This window comes from Salmo salar, chromosome ssa06, assembly GCF_905237065.1.
Source record: "Salmo salar chromosome ssa06, Ssal_v3.1, whole genome shotgun sequence".
Taxonomy (NCBI): Eukaryota; Metazoa; Chordata; class Actinopteri; order Salmoniformes; family Salmonidae; genus Salmo; species Salmo salar.
In genome coordinates this window covers 41,424,364-41,439,962 of record NC_059447.1, presented here as the reverse complement: position 1 = coordinate 41,439,962, position 15,599 = coordinate 41,424,364, and the positions used below count along the sequence as shown (strand labels likewise).

At 43.0% G+C, this 15,599-nt stretch overlaps 2 protein-coding genes across 2 annotated transcripts; one reads left to right on the top strand and one right to left on the bottom strand.

Annotated features, from left to right (window-relative positions):
- Positions 1 to 119: 119 nt before the first annotated feature.
- On the bottom strand, positions 120 to 6,410 carry LOC106607276 (endoplasmic reticulum protein SC65). Its single transcript, XM_014204081.2, has 7 exons — positions 5,779 to 6,410; positions 4,296 to 4,445; positions 3,418 to 3,589; positions 3,131 to 3,259; positions 2,815 to 2,960; positions 1,780 to 1,863; positions 120 to 971 (listed from the first exon to the last, which is right to left on the bottom strand). Exons 1-7 carry the CDS (start codon positions 6,244 to 6,246, stop codon positions 825 to 827), a joined length of 1,296 nt encoding a protein of 431 aa, XP_014059556.1. The 5' UTR covers positions 6,247 to 6,410; the 3' UTR covers positions 120 to 824.
- An 858-nt stretch (positions 6,411 to 7,268) lies between these two features.
- Positions 7,269 to 12,473, top strand: LOC106607277 (peptidyl-prolyl cis-trans isomerase FKBP10). Its single transcript, XM_014204083.2, has 10 exons — positions 7,269 to 7,637; positions 8,352 to 8,497; positions 8,669 to 8,858; positions 8,945 to 9,090; positions 9,744 to 9,933; positions 10,046 to 10,191; positions 10,344 to 10,533; positions 10,874 to 11,016; positions 11,163 to 11,326; positions 11,549 to 12,473. The coding sequence occupies exons 1-10, from the start codon at positions 7,444 to 7,446 to the stop codon at positions 11,735 to 11,737; spliced, it is 1,698 nt and encodes a 565-aa protein (XP_014059558.1). The 5' UTR covers positions 7,269 to 7,443; the 3' UTR covers positions 11,738 to 12,473.
- Positions 12,474 to 15,599: the final 3,126 nt, after the last annotated feature.

The window sequence follows — 15,599 nt, the reverse complement described above, 5'->3', positions numbered from 1 at the left end:
AAGATCAGCATTGGGCTGCCTGTGTAAACACATCCTAAGGACGTCATAAGTAAGTTTCCATTATACTGTACGTCTGTACTGCAATGGATTTGCTGAAAGAGACAATAACAGAGATGTACTAAAATAATACGTCACTTTATTCCACACTTTCTGCTGTTGTTCGCTTAGCATTTTGTGTGGATTTTTATCTTACCGCTGGACCCACAAAATACACCTCCAATAGGTCAGAATTCAACATCAAACATCCTAGATATTGACAGAAGGCATAAATCAGTGCCATACTACCAGGGCTAAGGCACAAAGGCAAATCATTTCATGAAATAAGAAAGGTAACAACAACAATAACAGTCATACAGTATTAACAATTATAATACACCTTTCGAGGGGTTGGGCTAAATGCGGAAGACAGATTTCAGTTGAAGGCATTCAGTTGCACAACTGACTAGGTATCCCTCTTTCCCTTTCTTTTCCCTTTCCTTATGCCAAAACAGATGCACAATTTAGCTTTCAGTTCAGACATGGACAGCTCTGACCTTCAATAAGTCCTGTGTGGGTGTTTGTGTGATCTTGCTAATGGTGGAACTGTGTGCAACTGGCAATGTAAATTCTCCCTTTTGTGTTCCTTAAGCTGGGAAATTATGTGTCTGTGTGTGTTTGTATTTATACCATGGAACAATTTAATGTGTGGCGTGTACTAAATATAGTATCCTGGCATTTCTGGATGGGTCTGGCTCTGCAGGGCTGTCCATATGCTTTGAGAGGGGATTTGAGAAGTGTTCTGTTTGGGGGAGGGGTTGTGTTCATGGTGGAGTTGGTGTTTGGGGTCAGGCTGCAGGTTCCCCAGCGTCCCCCTTGGTTTTGGGTTCCTGCCACCAGTCTGCTACGAAGGACTCCTCGTAATCTCCTATCCCCTCAAACTCAGCGTCAGGGGGGGCCGAGGGAGAAGCCACCTCCTCTGAACTCACCACATCCTGCCAAGGAACACAACACAGAGTTACCGACATACAACAACACATCTACACTTTAAGATGAGGCTTGATTTCACTTGGCAGACATCTGAGGGATATAATTCTAACACATGTTGTCATCGTTCTCACACTTTCTTTGCCTTTCTCTTGGCTCTTATTTTCTTTCCCTATGAATCTCTCACTACTAATGCATGCTGTCTCTCCCTCCCTTTCTCCTCTCGGTCCTCCTCGGTCCTCCTCGGTCCTCCTCTCCCCTCTGAGGTCTAAGCTGAGGCTGTGTGGTTAGCTGGGAGGGGCGGACCAGAGAAAAACACATGTGGCAGGGCCTCAGTGTTCGACACCTCCCAGCTACATACCACACTCCACTGTCGGAAAACACAACGCCCCTCCCTCTCCCTATCAATCTCTCTCTCCATTTCTCTCTCTTCCAGCTACTGACCCTCTTTCAACCTCTATCCATCCCACTCTCACTACAGTAGTCTCCCTCATAGATCCCCTGTAGTCAGAATCAAAGTAAACACTGTGATTGACTGGACCCTTCCCCCCCACTTCTTTCCATGAAGTTGATTCAAACCCTTTGCCGGCCATTTTTCAGTCACCTCGCACAAAACAAAGTAGCATACTAGCTATTATACCCCAAAATTGTTCTGCACTTTGGAAATATTCTCGGCAACCCAAAATCAAAATCACCAGCCAATTTATTACAGTTTATTACTTCAGAGTTTAGTGCTTCTGCCCAGAATTTGTCCTGCACATAAAAACTGGTTTCCTCTGTTACTTCCATCTCCACCCCTTTGCAGGCAAGCCTTACCTCATCATCTGTCTGTAGGTAGTTCAGTGAAAACTCCAGCATTTCCCTCTGCTTGGTCGTTTGGTTAAAGTACCTCAGTGCCTCCTGCGAAACAAACGTGGCGCGTCAATATCATTGGTTGACACAAGAAGCAAGGAGAACACAAAGCTACAGTCCCCCCCCCAAAAAGCGCTAGTTGTTTCCCTTTATTTGAATGCTCTTTTTCCCTCCAGTTAGCATATCATGAAGTATCTGCAGCACCACTAACTCCATTTGAATGATCACACTTTCAAAAAGGCCAATCTGTTTCAAGGAGCTTTGTTGGTTTTATTTAATTAATGGTGTTGCAGCTGCTGTAAGTGCTGTACTGGTAGGGCATAACCAAGAAATCATAGGACCTAATCCTTTTAAATTTGTACATAAAATATTTTTATTGCCACCTTTGTAGGGAGTTGGTGTTCACACCATAGCTACATGTTACAGCTTTCCTTTTCTTGGTTTTCGTGGAGCTGTGGTGCTCCATAGCATATTTTAGTAAGGAAACAACAGCTAGACCATACCCCAAATCTGAAACTATTGCACATCTTGTTTGGAATCAGGTTCAGGAATGAAGTTAATCTGGGTAAAGTTTATTACCATAATTCTAGATCAGTGGTATTCAAACTCTTTCAGCCAGAGACCCATTTTTTTCCGCCAGAATTTATGGGGATCCCACCCCAAAATCTATGAATTTTGATTTTTACATTAACAAATAACCTTTAATTCATTGCATTTTCATCTCTTATCAAAATGAAAAGAAACCAATAAATACATTTACTCAATATTTTTTGGGTCCCTTCAGATTATCTTTCTCCAAAACATTTGTGTATTGTCCCATATAACAACAACAAAAATTGGCCATCCCACTGCGGTTCTCAGGGTCGTGACCCTGACTTTGAATACCACTGTTCTAGATGATGGTTCATATTAATCAGAAATGACATGTGAAGTCTTGACAGGGCACAACGGGATGCTGAGTTAGGTGTGAAGGTTATATAAAGCAAACTGGTTACTCACCGGGCGAGGCAGGAAGTGCGTCTCCTCCAGGCCCCACTGTTCTCGGTAGAAGCGGTAGTACACCATGTTCTGCTGCATCACCTGGTCGTTAGCGTCAAACAGCATGTAGCTGGCTGCACACGGAGCCGCGTTACGCACGTCGTTCACTGCACAGAGGGAGGGTGGGTCATCTGACAACTGCATAACAACCTTCTACTCAACTAATGTAACTACACAGTGTTATTACATTGAATAGTTGCTGTACTATTTTGATCATGAAATGCAAGTGCAGTAGAGTTTGGAGCTCTATTGAGGTGTGACACCTTCACGTCCTTACGTTTATAGTAGGCAAACTGGAGGTAGTGGTACATGGTAGCCACAAACTTTTCCACGAAGAAACCGCCGACGTTGGGCATCAGGTTCTCCTCACACTTCACTTTACACTTCAGAACTTCCGTGTAGAGATCTGAGAGAAAGAGAGAGAGAGAGAGAGAGAGAGAGAGAGAGAGAGAGAGAGAGAGAGAGAGAGAGAAAGAGAGAAAGAGAGAGATTATACTGCTATGACTAGAGTCTCTGCCCTCTCAATTGGGACCATGAGTAGATGGGGGTTTGTCGGACACTCACCTGCCAGTGTAGGGTAGAAGTCTTTGTACTCTGTGACCTCATATGACCCTTCGCAGCCTGCCAGGCAGAGGTCGTACATTTTGAGGTACTCCGTAGTGGCCTGCTCCATGTCCCGAGCACTGGCGCTGAAATCTCCAGAGTTATACAGTTTCACAGCCTTCAGGAACACAGGCTGGAGTACAGAAAGTACAAATCAAAGTGTTAGAGACACTAGACACGGGCTGAAATGACAACAGCCAGGGGTCAGAAAGGATAGCCCAATTAGAGACAGTAGATATGTGCTGAAAGGACAGGACAGGAGGGATGCAAAGTAGGAGGACTGGGGGAAACACAGCACGCAGTTGCAGAACAAGAACCAACATTTGAATTCAATTTGAACCTACATTCTATTCTGAGACTTTTTGCTAACAGAGTTGTGAAAAAAATACTATAGTATGTTTCTCAGCCATTCATGTTTAGATTGAGAAAGCCATCAATAACATACTAACCAACACATAGTTTCAATGAATAGTTTGAGTACTGTGTTCAGGTGGACCTTCGCGCTTCAGCAAAGAAAGGAAAGGCGGGGTGCTCAACAACAATGACAAAAATCATGAAAATGGCTTACCAAGAAAAACTTCCAAAAGGACTAATTCAAGGTAAAAAAAAAAAAGGAGTTGAAGCACTCGGGAAAAAAGGCAGAGATTGATTTCTTTTTGCTCACTTTAATCCATTGTACAGTTTTTTTTGCAAAGTGCTCCAACTCCTTTTTATCTCGAATTAGTCCTTTTGGAAGTTTTTCTTGGACAGCCATTAGTTCTAGTACTGTGCCAGGTGATGGGTATCAGAGCTAGTTGTGATGTGTATGGGGGCTGGTTGTGAGCTGACCTCACACTGACCTCGTAGGGCCGCTCCTCGTGGTCGATGAGGTACTCGTCCAGCTCAAACAGGGTCTTGTAGTAGTTCATGTTCTTGGAGATGAAGGGGTCTTCCGGGTTCTTCTGGAGGAACGTGTGGGCCGCTGACACGGCCCTCTCTATGTTGTTTAGCTGCGGGAGAGAGCAGATACAGAATGTATCATCATTATTGTTATGGGTCATATAGGGTCCAGTAGTCTGATTGGTCGGTCTTGGCTCTCAAGTACTTAGTGTCATCGTTGGATGACTTCTATAGACACTATCTCTCATTCTAACGAATGCCTAGCTGAAGCAAGTGGTTCTCTACATGCAGCAGGTCTTGCTAACACTAGTTAGTCCTCAGAATAGCATGACTTTTAACCTCAAATCACCTCACCAACTACTAAGAGGTGTGCTTCAGCCACTGACTCAATGTGGCTTTAAGGCATGTGCTGAAATGATCAACTGTCAATCAACACTTTTGGCAGTAAGAAGAATACTGCATGCCTATATTCAAATATTATTATGTGGTAGCTAAGCCTGGCAATTGTCAAGAACCCATGCTGTGTAGATTCAAACAGTGACCTTGGTCTGTCTTATGGAGGAGGGTTTTTGGAATACTGCCATATATCTGAACAAGTGAAGAAATGGAGATCGCTCTTAACAGAGCCATGAGATCACCGGTTTGGCTGACACACGCACCTGGAACACCTATGAGAACGTCTGGATGTGAATAGAGGCAGATGCTGATCTGAGAAGATGCTCTCCTATGGAGGAGTGGGCCTGCCTGAGGAAACATTTCAATTATAACACTCACGTGTGCGCACAGGCCGTAGAAATGGTTGTACACGTATATTTTACGCACATTCCAGTGGCACGCGTTTGGCTTACTTTCACTTTAAAAGTAAATCCTCTTTATTTTGCCAGGGGGGACGCTGTTGATTTGCCTGCTTGATATTCTACCTCATGTGGTGTTTGCTTTGGGAGAAAATAATAAGGCGATTGTTCTTACTGGGGGACTGTTTAACGGGGCGCTGTTAGAGAGACGTGGCATGTGCGTTCAACTCCTGAGTTTTCAGCATTCTCAACAGGTGGGCTGAGGAAAGTCTAGGAAAAACTTTATTGCTTCACGCTTGTGTCACAGTCTTGCTCATGGAAAACATGCTACTATGTGATATTTCATTCTAAGTATCAGGCTATAACATTAGCCTATGTAAATATCGGCCTATTACGTATTCGTTTTACGCATAACGATGTAATAGGTGTGCCAGGACAGGTTGTTACAATTAGATGATAATATTAGAATGAAGAATTTCTTCCACATATCCTAAGATTCTTACAATTAGGCCTATTATCTACTAAAGGGAAAACCCACGGTGACCATCAGTATTATAGACATGTAGACATTTGTAAACCGTTATTTGGATATCTCACCCTAAATGTATTTAATATCCACCCATCCAGCAGAATAGCTATTTGATCTCACCTGGTAGTAAGCATATTGTATGTACCGGTAGGGTACCCTCTTCTCAAAGGCTTCCAGAACATCTCTCTTTGGGTAGGCTACTGTAAACACTGGAAATGTTGTTTTGCACTTTTTAAGGCATGAAGCCCGGAGTAAGAAATGCCGCATGATGCGGAGACTGCTGTCCGCGAAGAGGGTATCATTGTCCCTACTGACAGTGCTACAGTTCTGGCTGCAAAATGCTTCGCTGTCTTTCAGGAGCCGGTGAAGACGCAAACTCAATTCCAGGTACTTGATGCTGTCCCTCCAGTTCTGCGCTGCATACTGGTCCAGAGCATGTCCATACGCAGATTCCAGTGGCATTAGGTCGTTCTGTGGGAAACTCTTAAAGCTATATTTCTCATACTGGGCTTCGACCAGAACCGGAGCGACCAAAACTACACAGAAACAAAATGAAAGCCAGGTTTCTTTAACGTTTGTAGGGGCCATTGTGTTTATTCTTTATTATGTCCTCCGTTTCTCCAACCAAATACGATTTCGGGATAATTTCTCCAGGGTTTTCTTCACCAGTGAATGGTCATGTCTGTTTGCACGTACAGAGCCTTGGCCCGGCTTGGAGAGAGGGAGAGGAGGGGACAGAAAAGTAAGGATTCCCCTGCAGGAGTTTCACAGGGAGTCAGTCGGAGGCAGTGATTTCGGGGTTAGGTTAGTCCCTGGGTCATAATGCCCTCAATATTTTTGGAATTAACATTGACCAAGTTACAGTAGAATACAACAAAAAACGTTTATTGTTTGGCCGATGATAGGCCCTACATTATATATATATATACATATATATATGGAGAAAAGAACACACTGGAAAAAAGTGCATAAAATATGTAAATAAAGCCAATGTATGCCTGTGTGGTGGTCTAATAAGGAATATGCTATTATTGCCATATTTAAACATCTAAAGCAAATACTTTTTCACAGATTCGACAACTCTTCAATGTTGTTTTTGCATGGGTAGGTTTGTTAGATCTACGAACATTCCAGCAAGCATGTTGGAACATGGAATGCCAGATGAGATGGTCATTGAGAGGGGCGTGATTTTTATTTGTTATTTTTAACAGTGAAAATCTGAGCTGTAAATTAACGTAGGCCTATTTGTAAATGTTAGATAGATAACAGTTCATATTTAAATAGAAAAGCTGTCCAAGAGTTGGAATTTAGGACCTGCGAGAACGTCATTCTGGGCCTTTCTTTTTCCGACTCACCCAGATGGGCGCGTCCCGGTTAAATGAGCTTCTCTATAGAAACGGGTGGGGTATTCCCACACAGTGCCAATAACTTTCACTCACTCGATAGGCACACAAATAATAAGGCTTTGTAAACAGAATAGCATAAACGTTATTACATAGTAGGCCTACGCTAAATAACGCTTTATTATAGGCGTAGACTATGCTTTAATTAAATCATTTTCCTCCGTCATATACCTAGGCCTGTTATATATGGCGGAGAGCTACTTTACACGTTTACAGAATTCCTCTAAAAAGGAGGGGGTGAATTGGATTCACACCTCCCCCTTCTGAATGAGCTGAAGCTACGTCCGCACTTCTCTCTCTCTCCATCCATAGACGGTAACCAACGGAGAAGTCATCTGTCCGTTTCTCATACTTTAACAAAACACCAAAGAACACTTTTATAATGGAGTCAATATTTGCGTTAATTTTTCTCTGTGTAACGGGAACCCATGTAAGCTGTAGCCCGGGCCCGTTAGAAGACGTAGTTATTGATAGGTATGACATTCCGAGAGTTTGTCCCAGAGAAGTGCAAACGGGAGATTTCGTCCGTTATCATTACAACGGTACCTTCACCGACGGCAAGAAGTTCGATTCAAGGTAAGTTACGACGCACGACTCGCTTGTATCGGTCTATTGACGTAGCCTATCTCAGCTTTGATGGACTATCTGATTCCTGTGCAAATAAATTCTGTATTCAGCTGGAGGACATTTTAGTTTTGTTCGTTTGACTATATGGTCTCACGCAGTTTGCCTGTTGCAGACGTGTCCGGGCTCGAAATTTGCAGCCCCTCTAAGCAACCATTTTGAAACTTTGTATCGAAGACCCTGCGATTCACAGATACATTGTAACTTTGTCCCCTGCGCTGTGCATTTCTGCACAGATACTTTGCAACTGCCGTGTGCGTTAATGCATCCCCGAACGAGGCCTATGTGGCGCTCTCCACAATATCGTTCAATGGTGTTTACTATTGCGACATGCCACGCACACTCAATGCAGACGAACAGCTGAATTCAGTTGGTTGACAGGCTAGGCCTAGGCGACATCTTAAAATTCATTATTTAGGCCTATTTAGTTATTTTACGATGGCCTACTTTTGTATTTTGATCATTACTTATTTCATTCTTTACACATAACCCATTCAGATATGGTTAGATACATGGTTTACAACCAGTTAACATTAATATAATAATAGGAATAGAATAACTTTACTAGACCCAACCTACCATTGAAAAAAGTATAATATGTGTACTCTTGAGGAATGTCATTTCTTTTCTCTCTCCCCCTCTCTTCTACCCATCCCCCCTCTTCAGTCATGAACGTGGTGCACCCTTCAGTGGCCAGGTGGGACTGGGGCGTCTCATCACTGGTCTGGACAGGGGAGTTCAGGGCATGTGTGTCAATGAGCGCAGAAAAGTTACCGTCCCCCCACACCTTGCCTATGGAAGCATAGGAGCAGGTAACAACTCATTTCATTCACGTATATGACCTGTACAGTTTACATAGGGCCTGGCGCCAGGTAGTGTGCCCTGTACAAACTCAATTCCACAAATAGTTATCCTCTGATGTTGGCACCAATCGTATCTTCCAGTGGCACACAATGAATTCCCAACCGGTCTCCCGCTCCTAGGTGATGTGATCCCTGCTGACACTGTGTTGGTGTTTGATGTGGTTCTGCTCGACATCTGGAACACAGAAGACAAGGTCCAGACACGCACCCTCAGCAAACCTGAGAGCTGCAAGCGCCTCGTGGAGGCTACTGACTTCATCCGTTATCACTACAACGGCACACTGCTGAACGGCGTGCCCTTCGACTCCAGGTGAGGTCCATATCTACTCTGGGAAAGCAGTCATGCTGTATTTGTGTGCGTGCGTGTTTTAAACGTTCCGTCCATGTCTCTTTCAGCCACTCTAGGAACGGCACCTATGACACGTACGTGGGCATGGGCTACCTCATTAAGGGCATGGACGAGGGTCTCATCGGCATGTGCGTGGGAGAGACACGCACCATCATCATCCCACCCTTCCTGGCCTATGAGGAGAAGGGATATGGTAACTACTAGTAACCACTGTTTATAACCCCTAGCCTATAAGCTGTGTTGAAGATTACAAGGTTAAGACAACAGGGTTCTAATTTCCCATAACTCTTTGCAATTAATGGGACCAGCATTGCTAGTTAGCAACGGCTCTAGTAGTTATCAATGGCTGGTCCCATGAATTCGTTTATTTTCGAAAGCTTCCGCATGGAATTATTACATTGTCTTTTTTAACCTAGCCTATAAGAAGGGATATGGTAACTACTAGTAACCACTGTTAATAATCCCTAGCCTATGAGAAGAAGGGATATGGAAACTACTAGTAACCACTGTTTATAATCCCTAGCCTATGAGAAGAAGGGATATGGAAACTACTAGTAACCACTGTTTATAATCCCTAGCCTATGAGAAGAAGGGATATGGTAAACACTATTTATAACCCCTAGCCTGGGCCCTTAACAGCTGATAAACACAGGAAGTGTATAGTAGGCTACATAGAGTTTAGAGTCGAGAAATGTTTATTCAAGTGTCACTCCACAACAACAGTTGACAAGACATATTACAGATTCAAAACTATGTTGTGGACCACCCCCTCTGAGGAAGTAAGATTTGCATTATGCTGTGCATAGATAATATAATTGACTCTAAACACCCATCCTCCTCTTCCAGGCACCGTGATTCCATCCCAGGCCACTCTGGTGTTTGAGGTCTTCATGATTGACCTGTTCAACCCTAAGGATGACATCGCCGTGGTGGTCAAGGAGGTGCCTAAGACCTGCACCCGTAAAAGCGTGGTGGGAGACTACATCCGTTACCACTACAACGGCACCTTCCAGGACGGCTCTGGCTTTGACACCAGGTAGGAGCGTGTTTAGTACATCTACTGTCTGTCAAACCAAGACTAGTGTGAGTCAACAGTGAGTGTAAAGACTGACTCTAATTTGCATTTACTACGTTTCCTCTTCCTGCAGCTACCAGCGCAACAGCACATACAACACCTACATTGGCATGGGCTATGTGATCCAGGGCATGGACAAGGCCCTCCAGGGGTTGTGTATTGGAGAGAAGAGGCGTGTCATCCTTCCTCCTCACATGGCCTATGGGGAGAAGGGAACCGGTGAGTGTGTGGCTCTGTGGCATTGGCCAAAGGTTTTGGGGTGGGAGGAGTCAGAGTTGCATTTACACATTACTGTCCAGTGCCCACAGTGAGTCATGTCCCTCTTCAAATTCCTTTCTTCTTTTTTTCTTCCTCTCCTCCCCCCACTCTAGGAGACATCATCCCTGGCTCGGCCGTGCTGGTCTTCGACATCCACGTTATCGACTTCCACAACCCTAAGGACCTCATTGAGATCAAGGTGACCAGCAAGCCCAAGAAGTGCAACCTGACCAGTGAGGTGGACGACCTGATCCAGTACCGTTACAACTGCTCCCTGATGGACGGCACCCTGCTCTACTCCTCGTGAGTAGGAGCGCCTCCTGTCCATCGCACCGCCATACTGCAACGCCACACTGCACCGCCTGACCCAGTCATGTAATCTAATCACTCCGGGCTACTTGTCTGACTGATATCACTAGGCCTCCGTGCCAACAGACAGGAAGACTTATCAGCTACGTATGTTGTGTAGAAATGAAAATATAACCAAGATATAGAAACCAGCCATATCTATAACTATATACTGTATCTTCCATATTATATACATCTTACAATGTGGAAAGTATAAGGCTACATACTTAATTCCTACTGACTGATAGCACGTTGGTGCATTGGCAGGGCCTTGATCGATATCTCCCTCTTCCAGGGACCACTATGAGAATGCCCCCATCACCACCCTGGGAGCCAACAAAGTGATTGAGGGTCTGGACGAGGGCCTGAGGGGCATGTGTGTGGGAGAGAAGAGAGTGGTGATCGTCCCACCTCATCTGGGACACGGAGAAAATGGAGGTGAGTGAATGAACTAGTCATGATCACTTTCATCTTGAAACATAGAGCCAAGTCCTGCGTGGAGATGTCTTGCATTTGGACATGCCATTATTCTGACACTGTCTCAATGTCTTCTCATCATGCTCTCCCCTCCCATGTCCCTGCAGCCAAGGGCGTTCCCAGCAGTGCCGTGCTGCACTTTGAGCTGGAGCTGTTGGACCTGCAGAAGGGAGTGCCTGACGGCTACATGTTTGTGTGGCTGGGGGACAGCCCTGATCCCCTGTTCCCTGCCATGGACCTCAACAAAGATCTATCTGTCCCTCTGGAGGAGGTAAGATAACAAACGCCAGACATTTAGCATGATCCATCAATCAAAGTCAGGATTCACCCAATACATTCTGCCCTTTGCTTGGTAAGGCGCTGGCGCTGGTAACATCCTTGTGTAGGTCAGGACAACAAGTCAGGCGATCATCTAAACCGGCAGTTATTATTCATGTGATGTAGCTCTTGAAAGGACACCTCTCATATGTCTCTCTGCTCTCCCTCTCTCTAGTTCACAGCCTTCATAAACATCCAGGTGGCGGAGGGCACAGGTCGCCTGAGGCCAGGGATGGATGCTGACGGCATCATCAAGGACATGTTCAACAACCAGGACCGCAACAGGGATGGCAAGATAGTGGCTGAGGAGCTCAAGCTGAAGGTGGAGGAGGATTCTGACAAGGCCAGACATGAGGAGCTGTGAGGGGGTAGTCGAGCCAGGCGGAAGGGTGCGGGGACGGAGAGAGACACAACAGACTGACAGACAGAATCTATGCAATTAGGGGGTTACCAACTAGCGGAGCTCTTAGATACATTTATTATGTAGAAAACACAGAAGGTCGGTGGCATCTTAATTGGGGAGGACGTGCTTGTGGTTATGGCTGGAACGGACTAAGTTTAATGGTATCAAATACATCAAACGCATGGTTTGATGCCATTCCATTTGCTCCGTTCCAGCCATTATTATGAGCCGTTCTCCCCTCGGAAGCCTCCACTGGTTGAATATAACCCAAAATGGTCCATACTTATTTAAACGAAAGACTGCTTCCATGTGTTGTAAATTGCCTTATGAAAATGTGGTTCATCTGTACTTTTTATAAATAACTTATTCAGCAGCCTCATTATGTTTAAAAAAAATGTTTGACTCTGAGACACATTTTGCTAAAAGCACTTTCATTGAACTACCTTGTCAGCCATTTGGGATGTTCCTTCTTCCCAGGATGCAATGCAGTTGGCTTCAAAATGGCTGATAGGAATAAATAGCTGTCTCCCACTCCTCCTCTTCTTCCCAGATATGAAAATGATGTTAAAACTGTAGGTTGTATATTTTAAGAGTGGATATTTTGTGCAATACAAGATTTTTTAAGTGCCTTGCATTGTAGAACATACATCACAAAAAAAACAACATCTGTTTTTCTAATAAAAAACGATAAAAAATGCATTGTTTCCTGTATTTGGGATCCATGTTCTTTGTCTATGGATTGTGTAGGTTGGGAATAACATTAGTATAGAGTTCCCTGTGAATAGAATCACACTGGTGATTACAAAATTGGATTTTAGCATGTTTTACAAAAAATAAACAGACCTAGATGAAGTGAAACAAGGGTTCAGTGGCCACATTTTATTTACAGATGTGGAGAGGTTATCCTGTTATGCCTACATATCTCATACAGGTGAAAAATACAATATAGTGACTCAGTAGAGAATGTAGCGAACACACTGTCCTCTCAGAAACACACGTCTCAAGAGAAATGTATGACCTGATTCTTGCATACTGTACCAGTGACATCGCCATTTAATATGAATGGATTTCCACTTCAAATCTTTAAACATGTAACTGGGTGAAAATGTTAAACTATAATTTGGCAAAACATACTAATAATAGCAATAGAATCAGATGCCATGGCTGTACCAAGAACTAAAATTCTCTGTTATGTGGCAATGAAATGTTTTGCCATCATACAAAAAATGAAAAGTACTAAATATTCAGATGTTCTTCACCATAGACCGAATAGGTCAACCATTATTTCTACAGGAGTCGAAAAAGGCAACTATTTGGCCTTTAAAAGATAATAAAAACTCCTCTGTTTTACAGAAAGTGATGACATTTCAGAGAAAATACAAACACGCCAAATATTCAAGTACTTTCAAAGTATTAAGGCTGAAGGTGGATGGACTCTTTGAGACCAGCATGGAGTGATACTGTAAATGTCAATATATATATACACACACGGCTCGAATTACTATTACTTTGACCACATGGTGGCACTGTGGCGCCAAAAAAGTCCATTGTAAAACGTAGCCAAGCACACAACCCTATGCCATAATACCGTGGCACAGTATCATCAGATTCCATACTGACAATATCCACATAAAACAGTAGTCTATTATTAAGAGCTGAAAGTAAATAAGTGTCTAACATGAACAGAATTTACTGTAATCATTCTCATAGAATAGACACTTCTCAAGAAAAGGGGGAGAACAAAGTCTTACGAAACAAAAAAGATGGCATATAGTGTATAAAACACCAAGATAAAACACTGACGTTTCAAACTGACATGGTAAAAGTCAAGTTAGCTTGCCCTTTATCCTGTCTTCTTTCCCTTTATATCACAAATATATGTCCCACATGACAAACAAACCGTAACTCCTTCAACTTTCATCTATACAAAGAAGACAACAACATCTAGATCCATACAACATCTAGATCCATACAACATCTAGATCCATACAACATCTAGATCCATACATCATCTAGATCCATACAACATCTAGATCCATACAACATCTAGATCCATACATCATCTAGATCCATACATCATCTAGATCCATACAACATCTAGATCCATACATCATCTAGATCCATACAACATCTAGATCCATACATCATCTAGATCCATACAACATCTAGATCCATACATCATCTAGATCCATACAACATCTAGATCCATACATCATCTAGATCCATACATCATCTAGATCCATACATCATCTAGATCCATACATCATCTAGATCCATACATCATCTAGATCCATACATCATCTAGATCCATACAACATCTAGATGCATACATCATCTAGATCCATACAACATCTAGATCCATACAACATCTAGATCCATACATCATCTAGATCCATACAACATCTAGATCCATACAACATCTAGATCCATACAACATCTAGATCCATACATCATCTAGATCCATACAACATCTAGATCCATACAACATCTAGATCCATACATCATCTAGATCCATACAACATCTAGATCCATACAACATCTAGATCCATACATCATCTAGATCCATACAACATCTAGATCCATACATCATCTAGATCCATACATCATCTAGATCCATACATCATCTAGATCCATACAACATCTAGATCCATACAACATCTAGATCCATACATCATCTAGATCCATACAACATCTAGATCCATACAACATCTAGATCCATACAACATCTAGATCCATACAACATCTAGATCCATACAACAGCACTCACATGCATACATACAGTACCAGTCAAAGGTTTGGACACACCTACTCATTCCAGGGTTTTTCTTTATTTTTACTGTTTTCTACATTGTAGAATAATAGTGAAGACATCAAAACTATGAAATAACACATATGGAATCATGTGTTAACCAAATCAAAATATATTTTATATTTGAGATTCTTCAAAGTAGCCATCCTTTGCCTTGATGACAGCTTTGCACACTCCTGGCATTCTCTCAACCAGCTTCATGAGGTAGTCACCTGGAATGCATTTCAATTAACAGGTGTGCTTTGTTAAAAGTTAATTTGTGGAATTTCTTTCCTTCTTAATGCGTTTGAGCCAATCAGTTGTCTTGTGACAAGGTAGGGGTGGTATACAGAAGATAGCCCTATTTGGTAAAAGACCAAGTCCATATTATGGCAAGAACAGCTCAAATAAGCAAAGAGAAATGACCACTCCATCATTACTTTAAGCCATGAAGGTCAGTCAATGCGGAACATTTCAAGAACTTTGAAAGTTTTCTCAAGTGCAGTCGCAAAAACCATCAAGCGCTATGATTAAACTGGCTCTCATGAGGACCGCCACAGGAAAGGAAGACCCAGAGTTACCTCTGCTGCAGAGGATAAGTTCTTTAGAGTTACCAGCCTCAGAAAATGCAGCCCAAATAGATACTTCCCAGAGTTCAAGTAACAGACACATCTCAACATCAACTGCATGAATCAGGCTTTCATGGTCGAATTGCTGCAAAGATAGACTACTAAAGAGCACCAATAACAAGAAGAGATTTGCTTTGGACCAAAAACACGAGCAATGGACATTAGACAGGTGGAAATCTGTCCTTTGGTCTGATGAGTCCAAAGTTGAGATTTTTGGTTCCAACCGCTGTGTCTTTGTGAGACACAGAGTAGGTGAACAGATGATCTCTGCATGTATGGTTCCCACCATGAAACATGGAGGAGGTGGTGTGATGGTGTTTTGCTGGTGACACTGTCTGTGATTTATTTAGAATTCAAGGCACACTTAACCAGCATGGCTACCACAGCATTCTGCAGCGATACGCCA